Genomic DNA, 17,355 nt, shown 5'->3' with positions numbered 1-17,355 from the left:
GATAGATGGAGAGATTTAAGAACGAAAAAAGGGTTGGTTTATATGACCATGAATGTAGAGAATGTATAGACCTAAGAATTTGCGCTACAGCAAATGGGCGCTAGGTGGCAGCAGTGTGCCGGACGTCTGTAGTCTGCTATGAAAAGCCACAGAAGAAGAAAGAAATCGTTTCCTGGAGACGCCAGCGGTGTGAGTGATGAGAAATAATGTGCGTATCCCTGCATATAATTGCTTTTCCTAAACTATCTGGACTTTAATACGCTCCTAGCTGTCTGCAGATTGTTTGAAGTTTACGATAAAGTATGAGCACTAAGAAAAGATAGAGCAGCAGAATAGAAGCCATCTCTTTTTCAAGACAATAATCCGCCGTGATGGCATCAGGTATGTAGCCTGGCTCATAATGAGTCTTTGCATCGTTTATTTTGTACACTCAGGTGCTTTTTGATGAATCTCTTTCAAAAATGTTGCCTAGAGGACGAAATCAACCTCCTGGTGATCGTCGTGGATGTAAACCCCATATGGTGGGGGCAGCAGGCTCAGCGGGATCCACAGGTATTAGCTGTGATGTCTGTGGTTACTCTGACTCATTAAAGTTTTTCTGAATGTCTCTGATGCTAAACAACGCTCCGTGTACCCCTGTGTCCGCCCAGTTCACCCTGTCCAAGTGTATGGATGCAGTCATGGTGATGGGCAACGCTCACATGGCCATGGCTAGGACAAACAAGCTGGCTGTCATTGCTAGCCACTGCCAGGGCAGGTAATTTCATACGATAGTTTCACTGGGTTTCACTGCACAGAGGAATTTCTGAGGTCCACACACAGGCTTGTAAACCATATTAAGAAGAGAATCACCATCATGTGGAAAATATTATATAAATATTAGGACATAAAAAATAGCAGTCGTCTTAAAATCAAGGAAATACAATATCAGACGAACAAAAACTATTAATCTGTTTGCAGTGCAAACTGTTCATCAGTTTAGCTGGTGGGTGTAGAATCCAATATGCTGGTCTGAGTATTTCTTCCACTAGTTTTAGTTTCCAGGAATAAAGTACTGTCTGTTTAATGTTTTGCTGCTGTCGCTGCTCATACGCGCTTTTCTCCCACTCACTTTTTCAGTCACTTCCTGTATCCCAGTAAGAGCTGGAGTGGAGAAGACGGTGGTGGCAATGATGTATCCTCAAGCGGAGATGGAAAATATGAACTCCTGTCTGCTGCCAATAGCCTTATTGCTGAAGAGATTAGGAACATAATGTCAAAAAGTAAGCGTGTATTTACGAGAATAAACTCTGAGGTATTTAAAGATGTTGTACAGTGCTCCCTAAAATTCAGTGTATCTCACATGATTTCAGTTGAAGTGACAGGAAATTCAACAGATACTTTGTTGGCCGGATCCCTCGCCAAAGCTCTCTGCTGTATCCTTTTCATGCAGACTGTTTTATCATTTATGACATGCTGTGCAATAATAAACAGTCCATTCAGTGCACTACTCCACAGAATCAGCCAGGAAGTGTAAGACAGAGGCTGGAAACTGTAAGCAGATATTTATATTTATAGCTTTTTACAAAATTACTGTAATTAATGTCAAATGGACCTACATATATGTAGGTAGTGCAGGAAAAATATTGTTAATCTTGACTTTAGAGGACATTTAGAGTCTATTTTGAAGAGAAATAGAATGGTATCACTTATTTAATCTTTCTTTTTTGCAATTTCAATTTATATGCCATTGTCGCCCAGAGAATGTTAGACATTTGTTTGTGTTGCAGAACGTATGTGATGTTTTGCTCTAAAGTTAAATATCTATAGATTATTTGTTTTCCACCAATATTATTTACTTTTTCACCTTAATCCTTTAATATATAGATATTCACCGGCTCACGAAAGAGCTGGAAGGTGATTTAATCTTTATACATGCTTAATTATGCCAGTTATTGAATGAAGTTTTCCATTTACCCTGCTTTAATGTATATATTTTCTCTCTCTCTCTTTTTTTTAGTTGGACAAGAGATTAAATCAAGAATACTGGTAATGCCCAAATGTTCAAATATTATGAATGCTTTTGTTTAGTTTTTTCCCCCACCTGACTTTGACCCCTCTTTGACGCTTTGCACTGTATAGGTGGTAAAAGCGGCTGAGGACTGCGCTCTCCAGTACATGAACTTCATGAATGTGATTTTTGCTGCTCAGAAGCAGGTAGAATATTAATAGATCATTGTCCTGTATTAACACTTAATTACCATTTACTTACTACAGCCACTGCTGACCTAAAGATGCTTATAATGAAATGCTGTGTTGAAATAAAATAGTTTAAAACTCCCAGAAATAAGTAAAGCTGTTGACACTATATATAAAAACATCTGCTATCACTTAACATCCAAGTCATTTTTGTGCTGTTTTTAAAGAAATATCAACCACTAATCCTTCTTTACTACACATAGAAGCCAAAATTTACAAAATAGACTTATTGTTTTATTCATTATGACCCAAAATAACCAGCTGAGTCCATAAATTCAACAAGACCGTCTTTACAGAGGTAAAGCTTGAGGAGCCGTTTCCCCATTGACTTCTATAAGAATGGAAGTGTTTTTGCAGACAGAGCAGTCGCCACCTGGTGGCCATAAGAAAGAATCCAGGTTTAAGGCACTTGACTTTTCAAACCTGGAAGCCTTCTCCACCTATTGTACTATTTATGATAACAACTGAAGTTAAACTAAGCCCAGGTTGTACTTGTCCTGTAATACCAGTTTGCAATACAAGATGGTTCAGTGAGTCAGTGTAACCTTTATTTAGCCAGACAAAGGTAGAAATAGAAAGGTAAAAATGAAACGCTAAATTTAAAAACGTTTTTGTGTTTTAAACAGAACATCCTGATAGATGCCTGTGTGTTGGATTCAGACTCTGGTCTCCTTCAGCAGGTAAATTCTTATAGCTCTGTAAGGACAATCACTACTTTGCAGTTTTCCAAGTATTTAAGAAAAGTACTTTGTCTTAACACACAATATTTTTCAGTGTATTAATATCTTTAGTGCGAGGTAGTGTGGTGATTATCATGTGATGTGATGTGTGCCCTCTACCATGCTGTCGTAACCGTGTCATTTCAGGCTTGTGATATAACTGGAGGATTGTACATGAAGATACCACAGAAAGTCGCCCTTGCACAGTATCTGTTGGTGAGAGTGCAGTACAGTTTCACACGCATTAAGAAGAATGGGGCTGGTTTCATTTGCATCTAACGACGGCTGTTTTTGTTGTCTTCTGAGCAGTGGGTGTTCCTGCCTGACTCTGAGCAGCGGTCACAGCTGGTGCTGCCGCCGCCTGCACACGTGGACTACCGAGCTGCGTGTTTCTGCCACCGTAACCTCATTGAAATTGGTTATGTGTGCTCAGTTTGTCTGTCCAGTGAGTTTGAATTGCTTAAGTCTTTATTACTGGAAAGAGCTGCAGTATGTTTTTTTTAATCAGTCTGTTTCTTTTGTTTTTAGTATTCTGCAACTTCAGCCCCATTTGTACGACATGCGAGTAAGTGTCAGTGTTTTGTGGAGTAGTGCTAATACATCTACATGTGTACATTCTGTACACTTATTTCCATATTAGGGCTGCCACAAACGATTATTTTGATAGTTGACTAGTCACCGATTATTTTTGCGATTAGTTGACTAATCAGATCATGCATCCATTGAACGTACAACGTACAGCTTATTGCACTAGCATGCATCTGCTCTTATATAACTATCATAAAGACAAGATGATAGTTTTTTAAATTTTAATGAAATTTGCAGATTGTTTCGGTGGAGTTTAATAAACGCAGCCGTCTGCTCCTTGCTATCTAAAATATAACAGGACACTGTAGTATTTCCAGTGTTGGGAAGGTTACTTTTAAAATGTATTCCATTACAGATTACAGAATACATGTCCCAAAATGTATTCTGTAACGTATTCCGTTACGTTACTCAATGAGAGTAACGTATTCTGAATACTTTGGATTACTTAATATATTATCATGCTGTTTACAACTACATGAATGTACTATTGCTGTGATTTATTACTGTTACTGAAGGACCGCGGCTCCGAACCGTAGTAAAGGAACCTCTGACTAATACGGTGGGTTCCGTGTCGGGCTCGTAGCCGAAAACTAGCTTTACTTTGTTGTCTGGGTCAACTTTGCTAGCGAGAGACAGAGAGAGGCGTTGAAAGGCTGCTCCAACGGAACTTATTGTTTTTGGAGGAAAACACGAACACAGTGTACAGTCGAGTCTTAATAGCTTACTTACAACTGGGCTCGTCAGGCACTCTTCTTGGCTGCAGTGATTATTATTATATTTACATGCTTCCAGCTCCCGTTTTTGCTCGATGACAGCTCGTACTTTCCCTTTTTCTCCCTCCCTCGCTCACAGACACATAACGGGTATGACAGTCCATTCTCCCTGCAGCACGGACTACACTGCCTATGATGCTACATTCTTTAGAGCTATACCGGTAGCATTCTGCCTATTAGCTTAGCACAACAACAACAAAAAGGCCTCTCTCACCCAGGAAACACGCAGAGAGAGAGCGTCACCCTGTAACCATGGCAACCGTAACGCTGCCGCCTGGAACTACAGAACGTAGCTGTCAAACAAAACCCAAACAGTCCTGACCCGCCACAATATGAAACAGGAAAGTACCACCGTGTAATCCATTTATTTCAACAAAGTAACTGTATTCTAAATACCACCTTTTTAAGCGGTAACTGTAACGGAATACAGTTACTCATATTTTGTATTTTAAATACGTAACGGCGGTACATGTATTCCGTTACTCCCCAACACTGAGTATTTCTCAAGCATCTCACTCTTCTGATAATCAGTTGTCTGCTTGACGTTTATTCAGCTGTGTAAAAACTATAACTTTAATCTCAGCCAAACCGATTTACTCAGAAACAAATAAAATACTGAAAAAGGCCAAACAATAACATTTTTAAGTTATCTAAGTGACTTATATATCATGTTTAGCCTTAGTAGCGAAAGACGGCGGGGGGTTGAAAACGATTTGCCGGCAGTCCGGTGTTCTCACGGGCTCTAGTGAGCCTTTCCCCCGGCTAGCTATCGAGCTGGTGGGTAACAGACGTCTCCGAAAACGTCGGAGCGCTTTTGAAAATATGTGGTGTCTTGATAAACTGAGCAGATATTTGAGGTTTACACAGCTACATTCTCGCCTGAAAATATGTTAAACGTTTATTTTGTGACCCAGAAAGAGTAATTAGAGTAATATTAAAACTAACTAGCGGCCGCCATTGTTGGAAACTGAGCAGGGCCACGCTATGAATTCTGGGACACTTCTTCTTCTTCTTCGGGGTTTAACGGAAGCTGGCATCCTTGTACATGCAGTGCTGCCATCTTCTGCTTCAGTCCGTTATTACACTCTTAAATCCTACTACTTATTCCTGCTTCTTTTGGGATCTTACAAAGCTTCAAACAACACGTCGACTATTAAATTGGTCGTCGACGATTTTGATAGTCGACTAATCGTGGCAACCCTATTCCATATGTCTTTGAACATTGGCTTTTTCAAAAATATTTTTTGCCTCTGTACAACAGCACAGTGGATTTGTATCAGGTCTGAAGTGCACTGTTTTAATTCAAGGGGTCCAAAAAAATATTACATTAACTGTTCAGCAAATACAGCCCTGTTTATATACAGTCCACCATTATGACAAGGTGATGCCTGTTTCCCTGTTATTTCTTGACAAATTAAGGAGAACTTTCTTTGGATAGATGAAACCACGGTTAACTTGTCCAAGAATTATGGGAAGTGAAAAGTATGGAGGAGGAGTGACACAGATCATGATCTAGAGCATACCATTTATCTGTTAAAAATATTGGAGGCAGTGTTATGGCATGGACATGTATGGCTCCCAGTGGAGGCAAGCCAATAGTGTTGATGCTGTGAATGCTGATAACCGTAGAAGGGTGAACTGTGAAGCGTGCAGGTCTATACTCTCTGCTCAGCCAAATGCTGAGTTTCACAATGCAAATGGATAATGACCCAAGGCATACTGCAAAAGCAACTAAATAGGATATTCTTAAATGGCTGAATCACCTCAACTTAATACAATATGCTTTTAGCTACTAAAACCAGACACCCACAAACAAGCCTGGGTGAAGGCCTAGCAGAGCATCTAACAGGAGCGAAAGGAGCATTTGATCCACTGACTGCAAAGGACCTTCCTCTAACTATTGAAACTAACCTTATGTGATGTTGTTAGTTTGATCAGTTCATTTTAGGCACCTGAAAGTGAAGGGCTGTGTATAAAGAAGTCTATAATTCTTAAACAGTGCAAAATTTTATTTAAACACCTTAAAGCTTAAAGTCTGAACTTCAACTTCCATTTAAATCATGTATTTTTTTTCTTTTTAGGACTGCCTTCAAAATCCAGCTACCACAGATAGTCAAGCCCAAAAAGAAGAAACTGAAACAACCAATGTGATGGGGGGTTTTTTGTGTTTGTTTTTTCACACTAATACAGTGAATTTAAAGATGCTTGTGAGGCAGTATAGCCTTATGGACATGTGGCGTAACACTGATTGTCTCCATGTTCACGGAGGCTGGTACTCATGTTTGTAAAAACATAATTCAGACATGACTGAAAATAAGTCTGATTTTCTTCGTCTTGGGTAAAAATCATTCTCCCAAAATTAAAACAGACACCTTTTTGTGGTGATTTAATTATTTTTACATTAAAAAGACACCATAATAAACGTATGTTTTTGTTTCATTTTTTACAATAATCGTAATAGTGCTGTCTCCATCATCATAATCTCAGAAAGGTTTTGGTGTTTTTTTTTCTCCACACAGTTCAAAATAAGCCTTTATTAACAGAGTACTGCAAATCAGACATGTTCTCACAGTCAGCTCATCATCACTTCGGATAAATAAGTGTCCAGCTGTGCTCCCAACAGGAAATCAAACCCTCAACACTGAACACCATAAAGCTGCTTTTTAAACACACAGAAATCTAATCAAGGTTCAGCTCCACACTCAGTAAACTCAGCATGACTTCTTGAACAGAGGTGCTTTATTTTCATACATCCTGTTCTGAAAACTGGAATAAGGGATATTGTTCCAAGTTCCCATAAAGTAGTGAAAAGGCCAGAGAGAGAGTTTTCAAACTTTAAGTGTTATGGTGATCATCGCTGAACTGGAACGATGTTACATCTGAAAAATACAAAAATCAAGAATAACTTTTTACTTCTTATGGACGTGATATAATGAATTTTAAGTATGTGTACTAAAAAGTGTTTTACTTGTGTCACTACATGGCAAATTGTAGAAATAATATGCCAAGAAACAGTTTTTCAGCATTTTCTTGTCATTGAGGGCATCACTTGTTTTTGTTTCCAAATATCTATTAATCTCCAAACTCGTACAACTCCGGAGCTGCATCCTCTCAAGGTGTGTACTCCATAGGACACAAAGCCCACACTGAGCTGCAACTGTGACAGCAGCAGAGGAAGAGTAGTATATTTTTGAGGGATATGAGGGTGAGAGAATAAACCACAGTATTTCAGATGGTGCAAGAAAATTTATTATTCATTCATTCATTTTTAAATTTGAAAACTTCTCACAGCCCCGAGCAGGTGTTGGATTTTATATCCAGTAAAAATTTAGAATGGCGTTTTCCCAGATGATGTGATAGGACACAAACTTAGTTGGCAGCATAGAAATGGGAGAGACTTTGCTACAGTGCTGCAACACTGTCAGCCTTTAAAGGATGCATCCCCTGAGCTGGGGGAGAGCTTTAGTCTATGTCAAACATGTCATTTTGCCACAGTCGTGCACTCACCCCAGCAAACCTCTGCCTGACCACCGCTGTGGAGTCAGGCTCATCTGAACTTTCTGGCCAGCCCGGATCACCGAGACGTGCAATGGTTTCTGCAGAGGAATGTCAAATTACAGTTTGCAGACTCAAATAACAACAAGGGAGATGCTTTTAAGAAACAAAAACAAAAAATACAAAGTTAAATACAAATGAAATTATATGCAAAGTATGACTTCTTATGCATCACAAGCTTCATGCATCAACAAAAATAAACTGTAATGGAATATTAAGAAATGAAGTTTGATTAATTGCCCGCTGAGTTTTCTGTGGTTCTTACCCCTTCACTGTGTTGCACCACAGAAGCAATATTCTGGAGGTTCTGAAAGTTCCCTGAGTTCACAGAACCAAACTCGATCAATTCATCACCGACTCGGAGCCCCTTTTAAAAGAAACAATCACTAAAATTATAGGAGAACCACCCCCCCCCCCCACCCCCCAATGTTTTGCAGTACAAACTGAAAACAGCTGCTAGCTACAAAAGTTTACATCACTCACAGCTCCACAGGCAGGTGATCCCTCTGTCACAGCATCAACCTGTGCAAAAGGTGGAGGCAGCGTAACCTGATGTTCCATCGCCTCCTCCTGGGCTTCTGCCTCATCCTGTTCCCGCTTGGCTTTCTCTCGAGCATGTAACTTGTGTAGGGCTTCTTCTATCTCCGCCATGATGGCCTTGTGATCGTTCTGTAGGCCTGAGTATAGAATAAATATCTTAATAGGGTTAAAACCAATCTGAAATCAAAGAAATATAATAAATAATAAGTATACATTAAAACATTAAATAACATATTAAGTAAACAAAAATATATAATATACACCCAATAGCCACTTTGTTGAAGACATCTGTTCAACTGCTTGTAAATGCAAATACCTAATCAGCCAATAACATGGCAGCAGCTACAGTGAATGTAGCAGGGAGGCTGGTCTGAGTCTTTTAGAATCTGCTGAGATTTTCTCAACCAACCATCTCTAGGGTTTACAGAGACTGGTCAGAAAAACAGAAAATGTCCAGTAAGTGGCAGTTCTCTGGATGAAAATACTTTGCTGATGTCAGAGGTCAGATAAGAATGGCTTCGAGCCGATAGGAAGACAACAGTAACTCAAAAAACCACTCATTTAAGCTATGCTGGAGTATCTTTGAACTCACAACATCTGGAACATTGAAACATATGAGCTACAGCAACAGAAGACCACACAAGGCGCTACACCTGTCAACTAAGAACAAGAAACTACAGCTACAATTGGGAGGGGCTCATCAAAATCAAACAACAGAAGATTGGAAAAATGTTTCCTGGTTTGATGAGTTTTCATTTCTGCTGCAACAAAAGCACAAATCCACTGCATCAGCAGTTCAAGTAGATTATGGTGGTGTAATGGTGTTGGGGATATTTTCTTGGTCCACCCTGGGTCCTTAGTACTGAGTGAGCATCATTTAAACTTCCCACCCTACCAGAGTATTGTTGTTGAACATGTTTATCCCATTTTTAGCACCTTGTTGAATCTATGCATTGAAGCATTAATGCAGCTCTGAAGTCAAAGGTGGGTGCAGTCTGGTGTACACTCTGGCAAGTGTATTACATTGTAGAAAAATAAACGGCATTTAAAATGCTTACTACATATTAAAACCAAATAGAATTATCTGTTGGTGTCATCTTTAAAATCTTTTAGTGACCATTAACATGTACTTTTGTTTCATCATGCCTTGGGAACGTAGATAAGTTATCTGAAATACTACTTTTAAAAATGCACCGCACACGTGGTGTGTGCGTAAATTATGAGATGTCAGTTTGTGCTTTGATAGCATACATCAGTTTTTCTACCACACAACATAAAGAGACCATTATCTGCCACACAGTCAAACACGACATGTGTGTCTCCAGCTGTCAGGGAAACCACTGAAAGCAAACAAACTGCTGCTCACATGAAATGTTGTGCCTTGCCGTCCTGATCTGGTACAGATTAACATCTGCTCGTGGGTAACCCTCCGCATCCACCAAAGAGTCTTCAACTCCGACCCCCTGCTGTAAATAAAAGTAAACAAAGGCGATTAAAAAAACCTTACTGTGACTTAGCTTTGTGCTACGTTTTGCTAATAATATGGTCGCCGACTTACGTCTTGTAGGACATCGTAATACGCCTTTATCTGCTCTTCAATTTCATCTTTCTTCTTGATGAGGTTTTTAACATCATCCATTGTTATTTCGGAGTTTCCAGAAATGTTTTCATCTGTCATCTTCATGGCTACTCCAACTAGTGCTTCCGGTGTAACGCCTGTTTCTTCTTCTCTTGTCTTTATTTGGCAGTAAAGCGCTCCGCTGTCCCTCAACGATTTGCTCGTTGTACGAAAACATTTTAGACGATCTTTAAACTGGTATTACTGCCACCAGCACAAATAATAATGAAATTAGTAGTAATTATTGTTGTTCATTGTTATGTTGTCCAAAACAACTACAGCCGAAAAGCGCAGAATTAGAATGAAATAACTAATAATTTAAATGACACATATAGAATTTCTAAAAAATACCTAAACTGGAACATTTAAACTTTGGCTTATATTTTTTATACTCCAGTGGAAAACACGTTCACTACTGGGTTCCATCAGTACAAAGAAGAAAAAAAAAAACTTCCGACAACTCATACACAACAGTGATCAATGATTCTTCCTTTTGTGCATTTCTCAGCTCAGATTTTTTTTTGTCCTCTACCTGCTTCCATCTGAGAAGCAGAGCTGTAAGCTCTCGGGGCCCTCTTCTGTGGAACAAGCTCGTTTGGTTTGGGAGAGAAACACCCTCTCTATTTTTAAGATTAGGTTTAAAACTTTCCTTTTTGATATAGCTCATTGTTAGGAGTGGATCAGTTGACCTTGACCCTAACCCTTCCTTAGTTACACTATATGAGCCTTGCCTGCTGGGGGCTTCCCATGATGCATTGAGCATTTGGTCTTCACTCACTATGTGTTTATATGCGACTTTACTCTTAGTTATTATGCCCAGGCTCTCTTTCACTTGACTGAAGATCTAGATTAGGCAACAATATTCACCAAAAAAATTAGGTCACCTTATTGCCTGTATATCCTGAATGACTAGGACCCCCCCTCCCGATAATGCAGTAATGCTGGTTGTAAATAACAGTTTTGAAGTTGCATGAGATTATCACTATTTTGCTCTCACCAAAACATTAGTGTGAAGCTTTTTTGAGTACTTTATTTTTCCAGTATACTAATATTTATTTTTTCAAAAGAGCTACTATCAGTTTATTTTATCATATAAGATGCAGACAGTTATTACTACTAGAATCTCAGCATGAATTTAAAACCTTTTAGTTTTCCATTTATATGATAAAGTTTTGTTTTTTTAAAACTTTTTTTTATTTAAAAAAAAAGAAGCTTTTAATGGAAATTAGTAAAGGAGGAACAGGTTTGGACTATCAGTTAGTCATTGGACTGAGTCATTTCAACATCTGACACCTGTCTGACTTTCCAAAAAGCCATGTTTCTAAAACTTCTCGATATGGCAAATAATCATCTGCTTTAGTGAAGGAAAACACCCAAACACATTACATTCAATCATGTGTCACCTTTAATATATTAGATACATACAATCACAGATCTTTAGATGAAGCCCTTGGATTTTTTTCAGAAATCTTTCTAGAGCTGTAAACAACGTGCAGCTTGTGCATGCTAAACATTTTTTGCACCCACGTGCTGAGAACAAATACACAGCTTTCACAAATACACCCCTGACTTTTAGTCAAGAACAGTCACACCAACTTGTCCTGTAGCCTACTTTGGAATTTCAGAGCAGCATACATAAAGGCACAATGGTATAAAACTATTCAAAATTATCATAGTGAATAAGTATCGGAAAAGTGTTTGTTCTACATCTGTAAGTGCTGTGTACCCTGAGTGCTTAAATGGTACATATGAGATCTCTTATTGGAAAATGGAATGTAATTTATTGGCTCAATGCTTAAATTGGACAGACGGGCAAATAATTTGGACTAAAGTCATTAAAACCTCTGTGAAGGTTGTGTTACTGCATGCATAAAGTTTCCTTCATCTTCAGCTGGCTTACAAATGCCCTACTCCTGCATTGGGAGCATGTGCAAATGTGGCACTGGAAAGTACGCTTTATTTGTCCTGCAGCCTACAAATGTTAGTGCTGACAATTAAATAAAGTCAAGTGCCAGATTAATATTATTATTAATAATAATAATTATTATTATTCTATTAATAGAAATGTCTAACAGCCTGTTTCCCTCAAACCTCCGTCTTGATCCTCAAGCACCAGCACTGACTCCTCCTTATTATCCTGAGTGGACAACAAAACCTCCTTCTGAGCCGTTATCTCCTTCTGAGCCAGGACAAATTGGCTTCTGGTCTCATCCAGCTGTGAATGAACTTCTTGCACCCACTTTTGTAGCTGCGCATTGAGAGCATCCATACCTTGGTCCAGCTTCTCCTGCCTGCCTTTGAGGTCTTCTAGCAGGTTCTGTGTGTCACTGATCACCTGCTGCCTCCTGTTTAATGCACAGGGAGTACGCTGACCCAGCATGTAGCCTTCAAACTCTTCTGGACTGAGGCTGAGTGCCGGCCCATCCAGCTTTTCAATGAAGGCCACAGCACAGGACTAAATAAAGACAAATGGACACCAGTATGAGTTATTAACAGGTCTAACAACACCCTGTGGTGTATGATGGGTGAGGAACTTTTCAGCCAACTCACCAAATTTGTGAAATAGTAGCCGCTCTCTCCCGCCATCAGACTGTGAGGGAGCCCAAAACGAATCACGTATTGCATGTTGGAGTGGAGGCGAGGCGGATTGGCCTTCAGCACCACGTAAACCAGGCTTGACAAGAAGTCATCAGCATTAGCAGGCTCACTGTTTGAGCGGGAAAGGGCTTCAAAGACATGCTGGCTGCATTTGGAAACGCATGCGAGTTTGTCTTGAGGTGCTCGTTTGGCATCCATTTCGATTATGGCTGTGGGAAAAATAAAGTCTGGAACTCATTTCAAATGTTATGACATTGACAAAATATGCCTCCCTTTATCATTACAGTCACAGTTTTTCATTTTGGGAAATGCATTTTTACTTTCTTATGTCAGGGAGTTAAATACGAGGCTGCAGTTGGCAAGCCTGTTACCAGTATCAAAGTTGCTCATGACATGAATCTTTTGATGCAATTTTTAAATAAGAAAGCAAACAAATGCATTTCCCACCATGTCAAACTGCTCATTTAAGTATTGAGATTTTAAATCACCAGTTATAGCAGGCAGAAAGGGGTCGCCTGTGACAGAGACCTTTTCATCAGGAAAAGGTACGCCTAGCATCTGCGGCGTAACCCAGTTCAAAGAACTGCAAATAAGAGACATTAGTTATAAAAAACAAAAACACAAAACTTCTAATCCTGACTTTTAACTCAGGATAAGAAGTTTGAGGTTATTTTCCATGATGGGTAAAACCAAAACAAAACACAGCTGATGTACCGGATCCTTCTCTGGAGAGCCAGGTCCTTCTGTTCATCATCACAGCTGTCATGGCAGAAAACCCATTTGTGCAGCCGTGTCATTATTAACTTCTCTACATGCTCCATTATCTGAGTGACCTGAGCTTCAGGAAAACCTGAAAACATAAACAGCGATTTAAAAGCCACTTTAAATACAAATATTGTATCATACACAGTTTGGAACAGATCTGTACTCACTGCTAAAATATTCAGCAAAAGACTGATAAAAATCCTGCACGAGGTCTGACTGCTTCTGCACCGGCAGATCCTGCAAAGATGACGTGAATCGATGATCAGGATGCCTCTAACTCGTGACATAATTGTCGTGTTAGATGCTTAAACTGCTTACATGGTATGCCTCCATTGTGTTGAGAAAAGCTGTACAGCGGGACTGCAAGCGCTGGGAAGGAGGACTCCGAAGTATCTTTAGGAAACCAGTGAAGTCTCCAGGCTCAAGGTTTTCGTAGGCTTTTAACACATTTGCACGGCTTTCAGAAGACTCTGGAGGGACAAATAGTCAAAAGGTGAAGAGGCAGCAAAATCCAAACAGATAGCCAGATAATCTAATCCAGGGGTGAGGGAACTCTAGGCCTCAAGCGCCAGTGTCCTGCAGGTTTTAGATGTGTCCTTGATCCAACACAGCTATATAATATGGGTAAATTACATCCTTAACATGTCTTGAGGTTCTCCAGAGGCCTGGTAATAGTATATATAGTATATAGGTATGTATAATTTGGATGTGTACAAAAGACCAAAACAGTATATATAGTGCGTTCTGGTTCAGCAGAAGGTATGGTGGATGTTTATGTACAGTGATTATTAGTAAAGTCTGTTGCCTTATTCTCTGCATTTTGCTGGGGTTTTTTCTTACAGACAGCAAAAATACTGAGGGAAGGTTAAAACTTTTACCTTCATGGACTTAATGACAATGTTTAGAGGAAGAATTCTGGCTTTCTATTCAGAGCAGCTGGGTAGTATTAAGTTATTCTTCTTTTTGAGTATTTCAGAGAGACAGGATTGCAGAAAAAAAAGTAAAAAGGGCCACCTTGGTTGGTGTGACAGAGGAGGATGCTTGGACAAGGTGAAATGGAGGCAGCTGATCTGCTGTGGCAACCTCAAATGGGGCTAGCTGCTGTAACTGGCTGTTGACCTAATAATGACTTTAAGAAAACCACAAAACTAAAGATTTACCTTGAGGTTTTGGAGGTGATGGGCTGCCCCAGAACAGTCTTCTCACTGTGTTAATTCGACGACCTTTCTCAATGTTTTTCTTCTCCTCAAATTTGGAGAATGTAGGGAGCGTTCCATCACTGCGCGGTCTACGAGGAATGAAAGGATTAGACATCTCTGTCCCGAGCTGAGAGACAGAAAACAAATGGAAGGTCTCTCTATCTGTATTTAGACTGATGCGTTATACCCTCACATATCCAGATGTCATATTAAAGGACAATATTCTCACATACATTTTCAATATACTTTAACATAATGTGCAAACGTAACAGCGTGAATAAAGTTTACCTAATTTCTTCTCTTGGGGTTCCAGCGGCCCGTGCCCTCTCTCTCCAGCACTTGGAGCACAAACCCTGCCATGCTGGGTTTCCATAGTAACCACAGGCGTTCTTACAGAGCAGCTCCTCCTGAGAAACTCTGATTCCTCTCTGTTTATCCATCCACATGTCTTTTATGTGCTACCTGCTGGACGTACAATTCAGCTTTAGAGCACAAAAAAAGTAAAATTCCACTATACTTATCATCATTATTATTATACTTAACTACTCAATATTTGTTTATAAAAAAGGTCAGTATTTTTAAAGAAAGCTCAGTTGTGTGTTTGAAACTATAGCCTGGTTATGCGTACCATAGCCCATCACCCTGTGAAAATTTATAGAAGAAAAAAAAAAACTCAACCAAGTCTCATTTTATGATTCTGGATGACCACATAATGTCAGAATTGCAGTGACGCAAAGAACATTAAACTGAACAACTAAAACTGATAAATATAAGATTGGAAAAATGTCCAAATTCCATTTTGGCACAGGGTCAGAAAACATTAATGCATGGATCCATCTTGGCTTGTATCAATTGTTCAGGCTGGTGGTGCTGTGCAAACTTTGAACCTTAGTGCCAACTAAGCATTGCTTAAACACCACAGCATAACTGAGTATTGTCGCTCACCACTTCCATCCCTCTATGACCACAGTGTTCCTATCTTCTGATGGGACAGACAACACACCATTTCACAAAGCTCAAATCATCACTAACTGGTTTACTGAACACGACAACGCGTTCACTGTACTTGAGTGGGCTCCACAGTCACCAGATCTCAATCTAATAAAGCACCTTTGGGATGTGATGGAACGGGAGATTCACATCATAGATGTGCAGCTGACAAATCTGCAGCAACAGTGTGATGCTGTCATGTCAATATGAACAAAAATCTCTGCGTAATGCTTCCGGTTCAATGCTGAATCTATAGCGTGAAGCATTAAGGCCAATCTGATTGCAAAAGGGGATCCAACCCGACACTAGCAAGGTCTACTTAAAGTGTCCAGTGAGTGAAAAATATCCTAAAATATCCTAGTATCCTAAGACGTCTTATACATTTCTATGGCGCTGAGAGTTAACTAATTTTTTCGGCAGTATCGAGTACTATTGCAAAAAAAGCTATAGCCTCGTGGTAACATTTTATTCAAAACTTTTCAATGAAGGCATAATGTCTAATACCCGAGTGTATAAGACTTGGGTGTTAGCCGTTAGCATCTCAAGCTGGAGCGGCTGACTGTCAGCTGAGGGGGATTGGCGTCAAGAACCGCTGGCTAATGCTAATGCTAGTACCAACTAAAAGCGAGTGACCAGTCAATCATTAAATCAGTCACCAAAACCTCGTTTTAAACACAACCGTCAGTCTCACCTGTCAGCTGATAAAACCATTACCAGCCTCAGCTGTTATCTTATCAAAGCGCTCCTTTACTTTCTGGAGTCGTCACAGTCATAAACGCTTCATAATGACAACGAGAACCTTTCAGACCTCGGTTGAAGACATTTAGTAAGAAAAAACGAAAGGCTAAGAACAGGTAGCAAACATTAATAACGCCCAGTGGCACGAAACAGAACCAGAAAGTCCGCCGCTTCTAAAGCCGTGCAACCGGAAAAACCATCCAGAAGGAAACCGTGAAAGTACAGGTATTTGGACACCGTGTCGACCCTTCAAAGTAAAAGCTTTATATATACAGAGCATCTGTAGATTTCAAAATAAAACATCCTTTTGGTTTATGCGATCTCGAATTATTATAATTAATAACCACATAATCTTGTCTATCGTGGCTTTTATCTTTTAAAAAACACATAATCAAATAATGGAAAAATTGTCAACTAATTAAAATAAAAAATATTTAAATACATAATTATTTTATTTAAAAACATATTTAATCATGTCACTATTTGATTAAATATGATACAGTGTATCGTAAGTTTATTTTATCTGTCAACCTCACAGATCATAAATGTCAGGGGGCAGGGCTAAGTGAACTGGTTTGTGTTTGTATAAAACAAGCAGCGGTTAGTAGATCACCCACAGAGCTTTCCAAACCAAATCTATAAGGGCATATATGACAGCTTTGACCACTCATTATGCTTTTATTGGGTTTCTTGCATGGAGCACTGTTCAAAACCTGTGATACATCAATTAGAACTGGAGCAACTATAATAATTTTTATTTCATAATTTTTTAAAGGCAATTGAATTTTTTTGTTGACAATTGTTTTCCTTGGAATGTCTATGCTAAACTTATTTAGGACATTCCTGGCTTACTATGAGCACCAAAGAAAGTACAATGTTTATTCTTTTGACAGTAATTATCCTATAATGTAATGTAACAATTACAATAAATAAACATATTAAATGACCAGAAAGATCCTCCTGTGTTTTCATATCGAAAGGAAAGCATTTGCCCCCACCTTTAATGCTTTCGAGTGCTTTTGTGACTATCGTGC

General features: G+C 39.3%; 3 protein-coding genes across 5 annotated transcripts; 1 reads left to right on the top strand and 2 right to left on the bottom strand.

Annotated features, from left to right (window-relative positions):
- The first annotated feature begins 145 nt into the window (after positions 1–145).
- On the top strand, positions 146–6,740 carry gtf2h3 (general transcription factor IIH, polypeptide 3). Of its 2 annotated transcripts, none has more exons than XM_006789708.3 (13): positions 146–381; positions 473–552; positions 651–757; positions 1,120–1,262; positions 1,353–1,415; positions 1,867–1,896; positions 2,000–2,028; positions 2,122–2,196; positions 2,865–2,918; positions 3,105–3,173; positions 3,267–3,402; positions 3,486–3,522; positions 6,400–6,740. In XM_006789708.3, exons 1-13 carry the CDS (start codon positions 372–374, stop codon positions 6,467–6,469), a joined length of 903 nt encoding a protein of 300 aa, XP_006789771.1. In that variant the 5' UTR covers positions 146–371; the 3' UTR covers positions 6,470–6,740. The 2 variants fall into 2 exon arrangements, with proteins under 2 accessions (XP_006789771.1, XP_035763257.1); XM_035907364.2 differs by having other exon boundaries at positions 154–208; positions 435–552.
- A 97-nt stretch (positions 6,741–6,837) lies between these two features.
- psmd9 (proteasome 26S subunit, non-ATPase 9) lies at positions 6,838–10,130 on the bottom strand. Its single transcript, XM_006789707.3, has 6 exons — positions 9,972–10,130; positions 9,780–9,879; positions 8,357–8,550; positions 8,139–8,240; positions 7,826–7,914; positions 6,838–7,197 (listed from the first exon to the last, which is right to left on the bottom strand). The coding sequence occupies exons 1-6, from the start codon at positions 10,095–10,097 to the stop codon at positions 7,170–7,172; spliced, it is 639 nt and encodes a 212-aa protein (XP_006789770.1). The 5' UTR covers positions 10,098–10,130; the 3' UTR covers positions 6,838–7,169.
- A 1,302-nt stretch (positions 10,131–11,432) lies between these two features.
- On the bottom strand, positions 11,433–16,543 carry LOC102791877 (rab5 GDP/GTP exchange factor-like). 2 transcript variants are annotated; one of them, XM_006789706.3, is made up of 9 exons: positions 16,275–16,543; positions 14,882–15,058; positions 14,555–14,682; positions 13,713–13,864; positions 13,562–13,631; positions 13,344–13,479; positions 13,118–13,212; positions 12,582–12,838; positions 11,433–12,486 (listed from the first exon to the last, which is right to left on the bottom strand). In XM_006789706.3, exons 2-9 carry the CDS (start codon positions 15,037–15,039, stop codon positions 12,100–12,102), a joined length of 1,383 nt encoding a protein of 460 aa, XP_006789769.2. In that variant the 5' UTR covers positions 15,040–15,058; positions 16,275–16,543; the 3' UTR covers positions 11,433–12,099. The 2 variants fall into 2 exon arrangements, with proteins under 2 accessions (XP_006789769.2, XP_006789768.2); XM_006789705.3 differs by having other exon boundaries at positions 14,882–15,055.
- Positions 16,544–17,355: the final 812 nt, after the last annotated feature.

Source organism: Neolamprologus brichardi, chromosome 12, assembly GCF_056152115.1.
Source record: "Neolamprologus brichardi isolate AB-2024 chromosome 12, ASM5615211v1, whole genome shotgun sequence".
Classification (NCBI taxonomy): Eukaryota; Metazoa; Chordata; class Actinopteri; order Cichliformes; family Cichlidae; genus Neolamprologus; species Neolamprologus brichardi.
Note: the sequence above shows the minus strand (reverse complement) of the source record. Positions and strands in the feature narration are given on the sequence as shown.